This window comes from Panthera pardus, unplaced genomic scaffold (assembly GCF_024362965.1).
Source record: "Panthera pardus isolate Hobbes unplaced genomic scaffold, ASM2436296v1 HiC_scaffold_27, whole genome shotgun sequence".
NCBI lineage: Eukaryota > Metazoa > Chordata > Mammalia > Carnivora > Felidae > Panthera > Panthera pardus.
This window is the reverse complement of record NW_026526843.1, coordinates 30,914,642-30,932,366: the sequence shown is the minus strand read 5'-3', so window position 1 is coordinate 30,932,366 and position 17,725 is coordinate 30,914,642. Positions and strand designations below refer to the sequence as shown.

Below are 17,725 nucleotides of genomic sequence, written 5' to 3'. Positions count from 1 at the left end.
TCAAAACAGTGGCTGTTGAGATTGACAAAATGCTGATCATAGTTACATATTAACTCTGTGCTGTCATTTATCGCTCCAGGATAGAGTAATGACAGCTAACTTTTACTGAGCATTCACTGTGTACTATATCCCAGATACTATGGGAAGTGCTGTACGTGCATTATCACATTTCAGGCTGATAACAACCCTATAAAACAAAAAGCATTGGTATCACCATTTTATAGAAGAAATTGAGGCACAGAGGAGCTAAGTAATTTGACAAGGATCACAGTAAGTGGTAGAGTCTGATATGAAACCAGACTAATTTCAGAGCCGGAATTCAACCGCTACACTAAGGAAAGAATTGGGCATTTCTATTGATGATGGATGGGGGGGGGGGGGGGGGGGGCGGGGAGCAGATATAACAGCAGCAACTTTGTCTTTTAAAAAGGAAATGAAGACTCCACGCGCGCTTCGGTCGTGGAGCGGCCTTAGGCAGTCTCGTCTGCAAATGGGCTCCGTGGCCTAGCGTCCCCGTCCCCGCCACCCGTGATCGCGCGCCGAGGCCCGCGAGGGGTCGCCGCCTAGGCTTCCACCGGCCGTAGAAGCGACAGCATGGCAGCCATCCCCTCCAGCGGCTCGCTCGTGGCCACCCACGACTATTACCGGCGCCGCCTGGGTTCCACTTCCAGTAACAGCTCCTGCGGAAGTGCGGAGTATCCTGGGGAAGCCATCCCTCACCACCCCGGTCTCCCCAAGGCTGACCCAGGTCACTGGTGGGCAAGCTTCTTTTTCGGGAAGTCCACTCTCCCGTTCATGGCTACAGTGTTGGAGTCCCCAGAGCGCTCGGAATCTCCCCAGGCGTCCAGCCGCTCCATCGCCTGCGACCTGGCTCTGGAAGCCGTGAGGAAGCAGCCTGGTGGCCAGCCTGGCAAAGCCAACACCAGGCCCCAGTCCTGAGCGGCCCGTGCCAGGCTGCAGGAGGCGCTAGGCTCATCAGAGCCCGTCCCCTGCCCTCCCCCCCTTCCCCTCTCTCCTCCCCTCCCCTCTTCCCCTCCCTCCTCCCCTCCCCCCCCCCCCCCCCATAGACTAGGCGGGCTGCGGCAGAAGCACTTGGGTTCTTTTATATCAAAATAACAAAACACCAAAAAGGAAAAAAAAAAATAAAAAGGAAATGAAGTTGCATGGGGTGCCTGGGTGGCTCAGTCGGTTAAGCATCCGACTTTGGCTGGGGTCATGATCTCATGGTCCGTGAGTTTGAGCCCCGCGTCGGGGTCTGTGATGACAGCTCAGAGCCTGGAACCTGCTTTGGATTCTGTGTCTCCGTCTCTGCCCTTCCCCTGCTTGCGCTCTCTCTCTTTCTCTCTCTCTCTCTCTCTCTCTCTCTCAAAAATAAACATTAAAAAAATGAAGTTGCAAAACATGAGCACACACAATTGCTGTTTGTATTTACTACATAAATGTCTTGATTTCAGTTTCTCTAAATCAATGACAAATGAGAGACATCTATTTAACTGAAGTTGGACTCTGTCAATATACTATGTATCTGTAAATGGTTTTTAATTAGGTTAAAATTGAACTCCACTACCCCCACACAAACATTGTAGCTTTGATGTCTTTGGGACAAGTAGCCGACAGCACGTTTTTATAGAGAAGCACTACAAAGAGAAATGGGAAAGACTGTTTTCCTGGAGCTTGGCTGAGGACTATGGCGGGAAAGGCCTGGAGCACACTAGTCCAGTGCTCTCAAGACTCAACCCTCGTGTGAATATAAATTATTGCAAATTCTTACACAGCTAAAAATAACAATCCTTACTTTACAGGAGATTCAATAGAACACAATTCTAACTAAATATGTTAATATACCTAATACTGCTATTTCAGATTATTGTTTTATGGTCAAGAAGTCATATTAGAAAATAGGGATTCTAAAACAATGATCTTCTTTTTTGAGTGATGTACTTAAAAATATATATATACTAACCAGTTGAGCTGTATCCCGACCTCAGAACTATACACGGGTCCTTCTTCCAACCCCCCAGCTTGCAAAATAATCTCTCTTCTCTATAAAATCTCTCAAAGTTCCTCTTGAATAACAATTGCCTGATTATCACAAAACCAGCCCTATATCTTTTCCCTTAAAGTATATGCAAATCACCTATTTTCACTCTCTAAAATAAATCTCCTGTCCACATCCCAAATCAGTTACTGCTTTTATGCTGTTTCTCTTGATTAAGGAGTGGTAGCAATTATTATTATTTCTAGTATTAGTCATGGTTTCCAGGGAATAGCGAGGCTATAATTCATGCTTTACTGCAACGGGTAAATCAGGCAAGTGAAAAACAGCACGAGCCCATAATTTAAATCCTCTTTGAGTTCTTAATCTAAGCCTCTGACATTTGAATTAGGAACAGTAATATATGGTTAAAATTAAACCACGAAGCAAGCCCATATAAATGACTATAAAATCTAACTCTATCACCCAGAAACTCATAAATTAAGACACAAGATTAAAACTCTGCTTTTAATTCTTAGTATTATACCTTAATGCTGCAATATATAACATGCTAAATAGATGTATATTTTGTTTTCATTTACATTGCATGTTACATAGAGTAAGGCCTTTTGATCTTAACTAAAAGCCTGTAATCTGCAGCTGACAAGTTATTCCTCTGAAAACACATTTTTCCAATTAATGAAAAACCAGAAAGCATTTTTATGTCATTAAATCTACACTCCATTTATTCTAAGTAAGAGGAATTATATCCTCTTTTACTCTTGGTTGTGATTTAAGTCTAGACTCTTTCCCATCCTCTTTTTTCCCTTTGATGCTGGTTTTCTAAGAATCATGGATCAGCGTAAATTGCGTGAGATGGAAATACTGCTTATAAAGAGAAACATCACCACACTATTTCAGACGATGAGCGAGCGGGTAGGTGGTCTTTCATTCTCCGTCCCCATGCTATGTATGAATGGCTGCCCCATTGGGAGTGGCAACCAACATTTCCCTTTTGTTCTATTGTTCTATTATAGGACCCTCCCCCCTCCCCTTCCCCCCCCCCCCCCCCCGCCCTTTTCTTAGCTCTTCTTTGTCCCGTGCTACATTGCCTCCACTATAACCCCTTCCACCCAGCCCCAGTCCCATCTGGCCTAAGTGCTGGCAGGCAAATGGAGACAGGAAAAAGAAAGGGAATGCTACTCAAGAGATCAAGAGATGGAGAGGAACTAACGTTCCTTGAATACTTGTTTTGTGCCAGGGGCTGGGCCAAGCATTTTTATGTGCCATGTCATTTAATTCTGTACCAACCCTACAAAATTGGAACTACTATCTTCAGTTGTACAGATGATGAAACAGAGGCCACACGGATCCTTTAAAAAATATGCCTGACACTTACACAGCTAACACAGGTCATAAAAGAAACAAGGGTTCGGGGGCGCCTGGGTGGCTCAGCCGGTTGGGCATCCGATTTCGGCTCAGGTCATGATCTCACGGTTCCTGGGTTCGAGCCCTGCGTCGGGCTCTGTGCTGACAGCTCCGAGCCTGGAGCCTGCTTCGGATTCTGTGTCTCCCTCTCTCTCTGCCCCTCCCCAGCTCACACTCTGCCTCTCTATCTCTCTCAAAAATAGACATTAAAAAAAATGTTTTAAAGAAACAAGGGGAATCAAAACACTTAAAGGAAGGCAAATTTTGCTTATCTTCCTCCTCACCACATCTCTCCAGCCCTCAACCCCAGGGCTCATCTTCCTGAGACCAGCAGGGCCAGTTGTCTCCAGCCTAGTATTCTCAATGAGCCTTCAACTGTAACTCTTAATATTACCTTAAAGTTAACTCTTAAATGGTACCTACAATAAAGCCATACACACAGTCTCAGAGACAAATGAAGGGATGGAAAGGTCTTTGGACTTCCATTTCCAGGAATATGGAAGACTAGGTCTCCTAAAAAAAAATCTCCTCCTACAAAATACCTAGAAATTCTGTAGGTTTGCTTTTATTTTTTTAAGTTTATTTAGTTTGAGAAAGAGAGAGGGAGGGGCAGAGAGAGAGAGAGGGAAAGAGACAATCCCAAGCAGACTCCACACTGTTACGCAGAGCCCGACACAGGGCTCGTTCCCACGAACTGTGAGATCACGACCTGAGCCAAGATCATGACCTGAGCCAAAATCAAGGGTTGTTTAACTGACTGAGGCACCCCTGTAGGTTTGTTTTGAATCCTTTTGATGTGTAACATAACTCAGCCATCAAGAAAGAAGAGGAAATCTCCAAAAGTCAAAAACAAAAAAAGATGCTGAAGGCAGAACAGTAAACAGATGTTAACGCTTCAACAGCCCTGGGTGTTTTCACACTTGTCTGTAACCAATATTCAAAGAGATATTAGCAGAGAAATGTTCAGAATTTATGAAAGTTATGAATCCTCAAATTCAGAAGGCACAAACCAAAAGCAGGATTTGAAAAAGAGAAATTCCAAGTTGTAAAGGAAAAACTCAGACTTGTTCTTCCTATGTAGGGAAAAACCTCAATCTAGTCTGATGGGGTTTTGGGGTGATGGAGGGGGGTGGAGCTGACAGCCAAGAAAGCATTCTTGAAGACATCTTTGGTGCAAAAAGGTGATTTTATGAAAGCATGGGGACAGGATGTATGGGCAGAAAGAGCTGCATTGGGGTTGTGACGAATAACTGATTATATACCCTTAAATTGGGAGGCTGTTAGGGACAGCATACGTCTCTAAGATATTTTGGAAGCAAGGTTTCCAGCACCTTGGGGGGTCAGCTGTTGCTAGGGAAACATCATTTATTACCATTTAATAAAACCTCAGTCATGAGACCCTTTAGATGTATATCAGGGGCCAGAAGCCTGGAGTATGATTGCCAGCATATATCTTGGGGGAGTTGAGATAAAGGAAGTTTCCAAAGGAATTTTTATATGGTACAGTAGACTTATAGGATCCTGGGGGGTCAGGATAATGTTAAGCCAAGATTGCCTTTTGCCCCTAGCAAAGTGTCATCATCGAGGCAGCTGAGCTCCCAGAGGGAGGACACTCTCCTGGTCTCAAGGACTTGTCAATGGGCTGTAGGCAGCAAGGGAATTTAATTTTTCATTTGCCTTAGTTTGTCACATCACCATGGCAAGCATGTAAACCCCTTCCATCTTGGTGAGGGTGATATTAGGGCTTCAGGAGACGGAGTCTATAGGTTTCTGGAGATTAGGCTATGGAGAAGGTTGCCTTTTTCTTGCAGTTTACTCAGTTATCCATGAACTGAAGGACACTCCTGTCCTGCATGACTGTGATCTCTATCGGTCAACTATCTGCTTTCTTTCCTTTCCCCTGTCCTTGGGCAGCCAGGAGTGTCCGAGGAATATCACACATATCCCACCTGGTCGGGGGGGGGGGGGGGGTGTGGCAGTGCTGTTAGCATGTACTTTGCCTTCAGCTCGCCCCACACTCCCTTATCATAGTCTACCTAGTGTGTTGGGAAAAACTCAGTTCTCCCCTCCTGTGTTTCTTCTTTACTTTTTTACACAGACACCCTACTCACACAGAACACTTCCCTTCTGACACTTCTGGTCACCAAATGCAGGTTTTTACCCACACCAAGCAACGCTCTGTGACACCAGCCAGGTATCCCATAATTTAACCCCATTATAACACTATCTTTGAGATAGTGCCAGACCTCACAGGTTAAGGACTCAGGTCCCACAAGACTGCTCACCCTCCCACTGCCTACTTCAGATGCCAATGCAAGTAGTAGGCCCCCAGGTCACTCATAACTTCCGTCCGATTTGACTACAAATGGGAGGTTGCCATGACTCCGTCCTCAGGTTCAATTAATTTGCTAAAGTGGCTCACAGAACATAAAGAAACACATTTACCAGTTTATAAAGAGATATGACAGAAGATACAGATGAACAGTCAGATGAAAAGACACATATGGCCAATTCCCAAACAAAGGAACTTCTGTCCCCATGGAGCTGGGTTCATCACCCTCCCGGTGTAGACGTGTTCACCAGCCTGAAAGCTCTCTGGGATTTTACGGAGACTTCATCATGCAGGCATGACCAATTATTAGCCCCGTTCCCAGCCCCTGTGCCTGCTCTGGAGGATGGGGTTGAAGCTGAAAATTCCAAGCTACTAATCACGGCTTGGGCTTTCTGGTGACCAGCCCCCACCCAAGAGCCATGTAGGACCCCATGCGGAGTCACTCCAACAGCACAAAAGATGCTCTTAATGCTCCTATATTAGGAAATCACAAGGGTTTTAGGAGTTCAGTGCCAGGAACTGGGGGCAGAGACCAATATATATGTTTTCTTTTATCTCACACAAATCTAAACATATTGCTGTCAAATATCAAAAACAAAATATTTTAGAGCATCCAGAAGGAAAAATAGATTATTATAAAGAAAAACTGACAGCAGGCATGTCAACAGCAACAATAACAGAAGAGGGGCACCTGGCTGGCTCATGCGACGGAGCGTGTGACTGTTGATCTCAAGGTTGTGAGTTCAAGCCCCACAATGCGTGTAGACATTACTTAAAAAAATAAAATCTTTAAAAAAAAAAAAAACACCCGGGAAGGATACCTGGGGGGCTTAGTAAGTTAAGTGCCTGACTCTCGATTTCGGCTCAGGTCATGATCTCACGGTTCCTGGGTTTGAGCCCGGCGTCGGGCTCTGTGCAGACAACTCAGAGCCTGGAGCCTACTTCGGATTCTGTGTCTCCCTCTCTCTCTCTGCCCCTCCCCTGCTTGGGTTCTCTCTGTCTCTGTCTCTCTCTCTCTCTGTCTCTCTCTCTCTCTCTCAAAAACAAATAAACATTATGGGGCGCCTGGGTGGCCCAGTCAGTTGAGCATCTGACTTCGGCTCAGGTCATGATCTCGCAGTTCGTGAGTTCAGGCCCCAAGTTGGGCTCTGTGCTGACACCTCAGAGCCTGGAGCCTGCTTTGGATTCTGTGTCTCCCTCTCTCTCTGCCCCTCCCCCATTCACACTCTATCTGTCTCTCTCAAAAATAAACATTAAAAAAAAAGAATTAAAAACATAAAAAATAAATAAACATTAAAAAAATATGTGAAGCAAAACTAATGGAACTAAAAGGAGAAATAAAAAAATCTACAATTATTGTTGAAGATTTCAATACCCCTCTCTTACTAATTGACATAACAAGTAGACAGAAAATCAGCAAGGATATAGAAGAACTCAACACCATCAACCAAGAGGATCTAATAAACATTTGTTGAGCATTCTACCCATCAGCAGGATACACATTCTCTTCAGATACCCATGGAACATATATCAAGATAGGCCCTATCCCAAGCCATAAAACGCTAACAAATTTCAAATAACTGAAATCATATGGAGTATGTTCTCTGACCACAGTGGAATCAAACTACAAATCAATAATAAAAAAAAAAAAAAAAAAACCCAAGAAAATTTCCAAACTTGGAAACTGAGCAACACAACTTTTTTTTTTTTTTTTTTTTTTTTTTAAGATTTTATTTTTAAGTAATGTCTACACCCAACATGGTGCTTGAACTCACAACCCAAGATCCGGAGTTGCATGTTCCACCAACTGAGCCAGCCAGGCACCTCCCCCCACATTTTTTTTAAAGATTTGATTGATGGATTGCTTGATTGAAGTAAACTCTGCACCCAGTGTGGCACTTGAACTTACAACCCTGAGTTCAAGTGAAAAACTAAGCAACACGCTACTAAAAAACAATCCATGGGGCGCCTAGGTAGCTTAGTCGGTTAAGTGTCCAACTCTTGATTTTGGCTCAGGTCATGATCTCAGACCTGATCTCACAGTTAATGAGTTCGAGCCCCAAATCGGGCTCTGTGCTGACAGCGTAGAGCTTGCTTGGGATTTTCTCTCCCTCTCTCTCTGCCCCTCCCCTGCTTGCTTGCTTGCTCTGTCTCTGTCTCAAAACAAATGAATAAACTTAAAAAACTTAAATAAATAAAATAAAATAAAATAAAATAAAATAAAATAAAATAAAATAAAAAGCAATCCATGAATCAAAGGGGACGTTTCGAGGGAAATAAAAAATATATTGGTATTGAGGGATGCCTGGCTCAGTCAGTTCAGCTCAGGTCATGATCTCACAGTTCATGGGTTCAAACCCAGCATCAGGCTCTGTGCTGACAACTCAGAGCCTACAGCCTGCTTTGGATTCTGTGTCTCCCTCTTTCTCTCTGCCCCTCCCCTGCTTGTGCTCTGTCTTTCTCTCAAAAATAAACATTAAAAAAAAATTTTAAATATATTGATGTTGAATGAAAATAAGAACACAACATATTAAAATCTGTGGGACACAGCTAAAGCAGTGCTGAGAGGAAAATTTATAGCACTAATAACATATAATTGAAAAAAAAGAAAAATCTGAAATCAATAATCCAAACTCCCACCTCAAGGACCTAGCAAAAGAACAAAATAAATGCAATGAAAAAACATTTAAATAAAATAAGTAAGTAAGTAAGTAAATAAATAAATGCAATGCAAGGAGGAAAGAAATAATAAAGATAAGAGAAACCCATGAGATGAAAACAGAAAACAATAGGAAAAAAAATCAGTGAAACAAAGAGCTGGCTCTTTAGAAAGATCAAAACAATTGACAGACCTCTAGTCAGCCTTACAGAGAAAAGCGAACACACACTTTGTATACCTTGCAAACATCAAAAGGATAACAAGGAAATACTAAGAACAACTGTAAACATAAATTTGTCAATTTCAGTGAAATTAACCAGTTCCTCAAAAAAACACAAATTAGGGGGTGCCTGGCTGGCTCAGTCAGTAGAGTATGTGACTCTTGATCTCAGGGTTGTGAGTTTGAACCCCACGTTGAGTACAGATATTACTTAAAAATAAAATCTTTAAAAAAAACACACACACATTGACACAATTCACTCAACATGAAATAGATCGTTTGAATAACCTTATAACTATAAGGAAATTTATTTAGCATTTTAAAGACTCACTTTAGGGACTACTGGATGGCTCAGTCAGTTAAGCTTCTGACTTGGGCTCAGGTCATGACCTCATGGTTCATGGGTTCGAGCAGTGCATCAGGCTCTGTGCTGTCTTCAGAGCCTGTCAAAGGAGCCTGCTTCAAATCCTTTGTCCCCCCCCCCCCCACCCCCATCCGTACACCGCACTTTCTCTCCCTCAAAAATAAACATTTAAATAAATAAATAAACACAAAAATACATAAAAGGCTTGATTTAAAAGACTTCAATTTAAGGGGTGCCTGGCTGCCTTAGTAAAGCAAATGATTCTTGATCTCAGGGTTGTAAGTTCAAGCCCCATGTTAGGTGTAGAGATTACTTAAAAAAAATAAAATGAATAAATAATAACTTCAATTAAAAAAAAAGTTTTCACATCCACATAGTTTCACTGAACTATTCTACCAAGGCTTTAAAGAATTAACAGCAATTCTATATAATGTTTTCCAGAAAAAAGAAGAGGAAGGGATATTTCCCAAATTACTGTATTTCCCTGATACAAAAACTAAATATAGTACAAAAAGAGAAAACTATGCATTTTATGACCATAGGTGGAAAAATTCTTAAAGTTTTTAGTAAACAGAATTCGGTAACCCATTTAAAAATAAAATATATAGGGGCACTTGACTGGCTCAGTCAGTAGAGCATGTGACTCTTGATCTTGGGGGGTGGGTCATGAGTTTTAGCCTCCATGTTGGGGGTACATTATGCTTACAATGTTTTTTAAATATTAAAAATACACACACACACACACACACACACACACACACACACACACACACCATGAGCAGAGTTTATTCCAGGAATGCAATGCTGCTTCCGTATTTGAAAATCAAGCAACGCAATCTTCCATGTTAACAAGTTAAAGAAAAATCACACAATCACATCAGTACACACAGAAAAAGCATTTGATAAAATCCAACACTCATTCGTAAGAAAAAAAAACTCAGAAAAATAGGAATAGAGTGGAACTTCCTCAACTTGAAAAGGAACATCTACAGAAACCCTACAGCTAACATCGTACTTAATGGTGAAAAACTAGATGCTTACTTCCTATGATCAGGAAGAAGGCAAGGATATCTGCTCTTACCACTCTTATACATCATAGCGCTGAAAATTTTAGTCAGTGCAATAAGGCCAAAAGGAAGGAAGGAAGGAAGGAAGGAAGGAAGGAAGGAAGGAAGGAAGGAAGGAAGAAAGAAGGAAAGGAAGAAAGAAAGAAAAACATTGTATGGGGACAGATGCTAGCTACACTTTCGGTGAGCATAGCACAGTGTATAGAGATGTTGAATCCCTATGCTGTACACCTGAAACTAATGTAACATTGTGTGTCAACTAAATTCAAATAGAAAAAAAATTTTGTGTGTGTCAAATAGAAGAAGTTTTTAAAGTAAAGGCATACAGATAGGAAAAGAGGAAATAAAACAGTCCCTATTTGCAGAGGACATGATTGTCTATGCAGAAAATCCCAAGCAGTCTACAAAAAAACTCTTAGAACTATTGAGTTCAGGAAAGTGTCAGGATAGAAGATAATCACATGAAAATGTATCGTATTTCTATATACTACCATTGAACATATGGACACCAAAATAAAAACTATGATACCACTTACAATCATTCAAAAAAGAATTAAATGCTTAGGTGCAAATATAACAAAACATGTACAGGACTTGCATGCTGAAAATTACAAAATGCTGATTAAAGAAATCAAAGATCTAAATAAATGGAAAGACACACTTCGTTCATGGACTGAAAGATCCAACATAGTAAAGAAGTCAATCCTCTCTCAAATAGATATACAGGTTTAATGCAATTGCTGTCAAAATCCAAGCAAGATTTCTTTATATATATAGATAAAATTATTCCATAATTTACATAGAAAGACAAAGTAAGTAGAACAGTTAAAACAATTAAAAAAAATAACGTGGGATGAATCGGTCTACCTGATATCAAAACTTACTGCACAGCTACAGTCATCAGGATTGTGTGATACTGCTGGAGGAACAGAAACATAGATCAATGAAACAAATTAAAAGAGTCCAGAACTAGACCCACACAAATATGCCCAATGTGACAAAGGTGTGATGGAAGAAAGATAGCCTTTTCAATAAATGATGCTGCAGCAACTGGTCATCCCTCAACAACAACAACAACAACAACAACAACAACAACAACAACAAATCAAACAATCTACGTCGCATGCCTTATATGAATACTAACTCAAAATGGATGAGAAGTTTAAAACTATAAAACTTTTCAGAAAAAAATCTAAGCAAAAAAATCTTACCCTAGGATCTAGGGTAAGCAAAGAAAGAGTTCTTAGATTTGGAACCAAAAGTAGATCCATAAAAGGAAAAAGCGTTGAGTCGGACTTCATCAAAATGAAACTATATTGGGGCTCCTGGGTCCCTCAGTGGGTGGAACATGCAACTCTTGATCTTGGGGTTATGAGTTTGAGCTCTATGTTGGGTGTAGAGATTACTTAAAAATAAAATCTTTAAGAAAGAAAGAAAGAAAGAAAGAAAGAAAGAAAGAAAGAAAGAAAGAAAGGGAAAGAAAGAAAAGAAAGAAAGAGAGAGAAAGAAAGAAAGAGAAAGAAAGAAAGAAAGAAAGAAAGAAAGAAAGAAAGAAAGAAAGAAAGAAAGAAAGAAAGACTATTGCTCTGTGAAGGAACATAAAGGCAAGCTACAGAATGGGAGAAAATATTTGCAAAACACATGAATAACAGAGGACTAATAAATGGACTGTATAAAGAACTCTCAAAGTGCAACAGTAAAATACAAACAATCCATTAGAAAATGGGCAAAATACATGAAGAGACATTTGACTAAAGAGGCTATACAGATGACAAAGAAGCACATGAAGATATTTAACAACACTAGCCACCAAGAGGGCAATCAAAACCACAATGAGATATTACTACTCACCTATCAGAAGGGCTAAAATAAAAAAATTATGTCAAATTTCAAATACTGATGAGGATGTATAGAAACTGTATCACTCACACGTTGCTGGTAGGGATATAAAATGGTATAGCCACGCTGGAAAACAGTTTGGCAATTTCTTAAAAAAACTAAACATGAAACTAACATATGACCCAGCAATTGCACTCCTGGGCATCTATCCCAGAAAAATGAAAACATACAAAAACCCACACATGTGTGTTTATAGCAGTTTTTGTCATAACAGTCAAACACTGGAAATAACCCATATGTCCTTCAACAGATGGATGGCTAAACAAACTGTTTAGTGGAATAAACGTCACCTCACATCCATGGTAGTGGCCACTATGAAAAAAAAAAAAAGAAAGAAAGAAAGAGAACAGAAGAACAAGTGTTGGTGAAGATGTAGAGAAATTGGAACCACTGTGCACTGTTTTGGATAATGTAAAATGGAGCAACCACTATGGAAAACAGTGTGGAGTTTCCTCAAAACACTGAAAATAAAACTACCAAATGATCTGGCAATCCCATTTCTGGGTATATAGCCAAAAGAACTGAAAGCAGATCTAAAAAGAAATATTTTCATACCCATGTTCATAGCATTATTCATAAGTCAAGAGATGGAAGCAACCCAAATGTCCATCGATGGACAAATGAATAAACAAAATGTGATAAAGACATACAATGGCGTATTATTCCATCTTTAAAAAAAGGAAGGAAATCCTGTCACATGCTACAATACAGACGAACCCTAAGGACATTATGCTAAATAAAATATGCCAGTTACAAAACAAATATTGTAGGATTCCGCTTATATAAGGTATAAGGATAGTCAAGTTCATAGAAACACAACGTACGATGGTGGTTAACCAGAGACTAGTGGGAAGGGGTAAATGGGGAGTTGTTTCATGGGTATAGAATTTCAGCTTTGCAAGATGAAATGAGTTCTTTCTTTTTTTATTGTTTATTTATTTATTTTGAGAGAGAGAGCGAGGAAGGGGCAGAGAGAGAGGAGAGGAGAGGAGAGGAGAGGAGAGGAGAGGAGAGGAGAGGAGAGGAGAGGAGAGGAGAGAGAATCCCAAGTGGGCTCCAAGCTGACATCGTGGAGCCCAACTTGGGGCTTGATCCCACAAGTTGTGAAATCATGACCTGAGACAAGATCAAGAGTTGGAGGCTTGACCGGCTGAGCCACCCAGGCGCCCCTGGATGAAATGAGTTGGGAAGACTGGTCGCACAACAATGTGAATGTACTTAACATTCCTGAACTGTATGCTTAAAATTGGTTACAGTAGTAAATTTTTGTTATGCATATTTTATTTTGTTTTTATTTTTTATTTTATTTATTTTTAATTTATTTTAATGTTTATTTCTGAGAGAGGAAGAGAGAGCTCGAGCAGGAGAGGGGCAGAGAAAGAGGGAGAGAGAAGACCCGAAGCAGGCTCTGCACTGACAGCAGAGCCTGACGTGGGGCTGGAACTCGAGAACCGTGGGATCATGACCTGAGCCGAAGCTGGGTACTCAACCAACTGAGCCACCCAGGCACCGCTGCATATTTAAATTAAAAACATTTTAGGGGCACCTGGCTGGTTCAGTCGGTAGAGCATGCAACTCTTGATCTTGGAATTATGAGTTCAAGCCCCACATTGGGTCTAGAGATTACTTAAAAAAAAATTGTAAATATGTATATTTCATATAACTTTCAACCTTTTTGCCCTCATTTCTAGTAACTGCCTATATAGTGTATATACCACAAATCTTTATTTTATACAAACCCAGCGATTATTCTGAACAATTATACTGCACAGTATGGCCCGTATTAAGAAAAAACATTAATCTGTTAAATGTATACACTGGAAATATACCACAATTTTAACCCTCATCCAACATTGATTTTTTTTTTATTTTTATTTTTTATTTATTTATTTTTTTTTAACGTTTATTCATTTTTGAGACAGAGAGAGACAGAGCATGAACGGGGGAGGGGCAGAGAGAGGGAGACACACAGAATCGGAAGCAGGCTCCAGGCTCTGAGCCATCAGCCCAGAGCCCGACGCGGGGCTCGAACTCACGGACCGCGAGATCGTGACCTGAGCTGAAGTCGGATGCTTAACCGACTTGAGCCACCCAGGCGCCCCCAACATTGATTTTTTTTAATATATCCCCAGGAATAAAATTGGCCATGCTTCTCTCTACCTGAGAGTCCCTGCTCCTCTTCACACATCCCTTTGCAACTACCTTTCCCTTTCTCCAAACTTTGTTCTAATTCCTCACCTTTCTATTATCTCCACTCCACTGCTTTCTACAGAATCCTCACCCTAGGGGTCCTCAACTCAGGAACCTGTCATGTCTACCTCCCATCCCTAATTCAGCATGCATTCGTCTATTTTTTTTTTAATTTTTCATGTTTATTTATTTTTGAGAGAGAGAGACAGAGTGCTAGCCGGGGAAGGGCAGAGAGAGAGACACAGAATCCGAAGTAGGCTGCAGGCTCTGAACTGTCAGCACACAGCTCAACATGAGGCTTGAACTCACCAACGGCGAGATGCCGTTCAGATGCTTAACCGACTGAGCCACCCAGGCACCCCCAGCCTGCATTCATCTTATTGAGACAGAACCGTGAACCGGGGAAGCTGCCACTAGCTGCTTGGACTTGGAGAATTTGCAATCCTGCTTGTCAGGGATTGGCATGGACTGTTCTAGAACTAGGGTAAGGAGTGCTGAGTTAGCAAGGTAGCAAGGTTTTGGGAACATACTTTTGCATGAGGCTGAAGTCAAAGCTTAGGAACTATCTCCAAACGGGGGGGAGGAAAATGTTGACAGATTTGGGTCAAGTTCTCACTAAACATTGGGAGGACAGGTCCCTTTTTTTTTCTGTCCAAAACACAACCACAGTCACTGTTAGGAAACAGGTAGCCCACAAACAAAGAGACAATTGGTTGAGGGCACCTGGGTGGTCAGCTGGTTGACCGTCCAGCTTTTGGTTTCGGCACAGGTCACAGTCTCAGGGTCAGGGGATCAAGCCCCACATTGGGCTCCACGCTGAGAGGGGAGCCTGCTTGGGATTCTCTTTCTCCCTCTCTGTCTGCCCCTCTCCCCCCACCCCTCTCTCTCTAAAAAAATTAAAATAAAAATTTTTTGAAAAAGAGAAAGAGAGACAACTGGTCACCTCAACACTGTGCTGCTAACAAATACTAGTCCTTCGTAGAAGTCAGAATAGGTTGAAGTGGATTCCAGACACACAATTTGGCAAATTATCAGCTTTGCACACCAGAGCAGAGAGGCCTGATCTGAATTCCAACTAAATACGCCACTCCAAATTGTTCTGCAACTTGTGGGAAGAGACGCTGCCATTGTTTCACAAGTGCCTCTGGCCAATGGTATCCAGAGCCAGGCTTCTTCCCCTTGTGATCACAAGGGCCAGGCGCTGGATTCAACGCTCTGCCATCGTCACCTTGAAATTCCTAATAATTTTATCTTTGAATTTATAAGTTACTTTCCAGGAGACCATGGATCATGCACGTGAACCAAGAAGATCATGTAGAAGAAAAAAGCTTTATATTTAGTACCTTGAACGGCAATTTTGTTCTTGCTTTTGATAAAAGCATGTTCATTTTGCGCTGGGCTTGGCCAATTAGGGAGCCAGTCCTGCACGGCCACCACATTTTCCCGGCAAGACACTCCAACGACTGCCTCGAGGACACTGAGGCACTCTAGCTCTGCTTCAAGGAACCCGGGATTTGATGATATTTTGTTCTCCCCCCCCACCTTCATTTCACAAAACACATTTATTAGAAGAAAATTAGAAAATACATTTCATCAAAAAAGAAAAACATACAGGGGCGCCTGGGTGGCTCAGTTGGTTAAGTGGCCGGGTTCAGCTCAGGTCATGATCTCACGGTTCATGACTTCAAGCCACACATGGGGCTCTGTGCTGACAGCTCGGAGCCTGGAGCCTACTTCACATTCTATGTCTCCCTCTCTCTCTCTGCCCTTCCCCTACTCACACTCTGTCTCTCAAAAATAAATAAACATTTAAAAAAATTGAAAAAAAGAAAAATATACAAAACTCATTGCAAATCCTGAGATACAGAGATAAATATACTTTAATACTTTAACATCTCCTTCTAGTGTCATTTGGAGAGTTAGCTGGCCCATGTTCCAGTAACTTTCCAGAGCCTTCTCCAAGTCTCAGCTCTGCCAATCTTAGTGTCACGGGAAAGTAGGGGATGATTGTTTCTTTCTTCCAACTCACTGTACCATCATGCCCTTTTTAACCTTTTATCTGGGGAGCATCATGTTGGACATGATACTTCTCCAAGGAAGCTTACCATTTCCCCAGCCTGCACTTGGGATGCAAAAAAAATGGGCTCTGCTACTCGAAGAATCCTTCAGACTTATTTGATATCACTCCATTCTCCTTCCCAGCCCACCCCTTATAGGAACTAGAAAGGATTATATTTGACTTCTTCCTATCTGGACAAGACAAAATGTCCCCTCCTTCTCAAGGTGGCATTCACTCTTTCCATTCCCCAGGGACTTAATGATGGAAAGCAGTCAGATTACTATTAAAAGGAAACACACAGACAGGTATGTGAAAAATTATCCATGTGACATACATTTTAGGACCTTAATACTTGCTACCAAATACCCTACAAAATTTAGAACCCATTTAAACTCCCGGTAGCAATATAGGACATGCCCTTTCTCGTGATCCTCGAACAGTGGACACTAAACTTGCCCAAAACGTTGTGTAAAAATCTTATTTAGTTTGCATTTCTTCAAGTATTAGTGAGGTTGACCATTTCTGTCATGTTTATTTGTTCTTTTGTGAATTTCTGGCTTAAGATCTTTGCCCATTATTCTACTCATCTTTTTATATTTTTCTTATTGATTTTTGAGAGCTCCTGATGTCACCAGCTAGACCCCAAGACCTGGCCTTTACTGCCTGCCTGCTTGTACTCACTAACCTTTGTCTTACATTTTCCTCTGAGCTCTTCCTTCTGGCTTTCCTCTGGACTCGGGCAAATGAAACCCCAAACCACCCTCCAGGTGATGGCGGCCAGTGCCCTGAGAAGACCTCCCACTAGCCCAGACCACCCAGGCCTCTTGAGCTAAACCTCTACGAAGCGACCTCTGGAATGACCCACAATTACCTTTACCTCATTATAATACTAAAATCTCTGCCCCAGGAGGAGCACAGGCCTCATTTACATAACATACGATGTATGTATAGACACGTCTCCTTAAAGCGCATGTGTGTGACTTATGCCCACCTCTATATAGGATGACAAGGCTTCCCTATTTAAATATTCACCCTAACCCTAAACAAAGGAACCCATCCGCCCTCTCTCAGGAGTCACGGCTTTGGAAACCATTTCCCACGATCTCCTCCTTTGCTTCGACTGAAAGTTTTCTCTGTGGGACAACACAACCGGGTGTACTTTCTGTCTCACCAAGGAGCAAAGCTCGTGTTGGTTCGCTTACGCTTAGATATAAAAATACTAACGAGTTGGCCATGTGTCTTTTAATTTTATTTATGGTATGTTTTGCCCCTCAGAATTTTAAAAAATTTTATGAAGTCAAATCTCTACCATCTTATTCCTTTTATATTTACTTTGTCTTCATGTTTAGAAGGGCCTCTGCACATGGATTATATGAATCTGCATCTATATTATACGAATATGTATTTTACTGTTTTCATTTAAGGACACAATGTCTTTTGGTGCAAGATGTACGGTAAGGCTCTTTATTTCACCAAACGATAAACGAGTTGTCGTAATGTCCTGGTGTTCTTTGTAAAGAAGAAAAATCTAG

At 41.4% G+C, this 17,725-nt stretch overlaps 1 protein-coding gene and 1 long non-coding RNA gene across 2 annotated transcripts in view; one reads left to right on the top strand and one right to left on the bottom strand.

Moving 5' to 3' along the window:
• LOC109250789 (uncharacterized) overlaps window positions 1–17,725 on the bottom strand; it is a 150,876-nt gene that overhangs the window by 101,814 nt on the left and 31,337 nt on the right. The gene's annotated exons all lie outside the window — the stretch shown is intronic.
• Window positions 445–1,061, top strand: LOC128773927 (pancreatic progenitor cell differentiation and proliferation factor-like). The gene has a single exon (XM_053892128.1). It carries the CDS (start codon window positions 595–597, stop codon window positions 937–939), a length of 345 nt encoding a protein of 114 aa, XP_053748103.1. The 5' UTR covers window positions 445–594; the 3' UTR covers window positions 940–1,061.

Bases quoted from the DNA above. Each gene is read 5' to 3' on its own strand.
- LOC128773927 (XM_053892128.1), top strand. From the start codon at position 595: ATGGCAGCCATCCCCTCCAGCGGCTCGCTCGTGGCCACCCACGACTAT.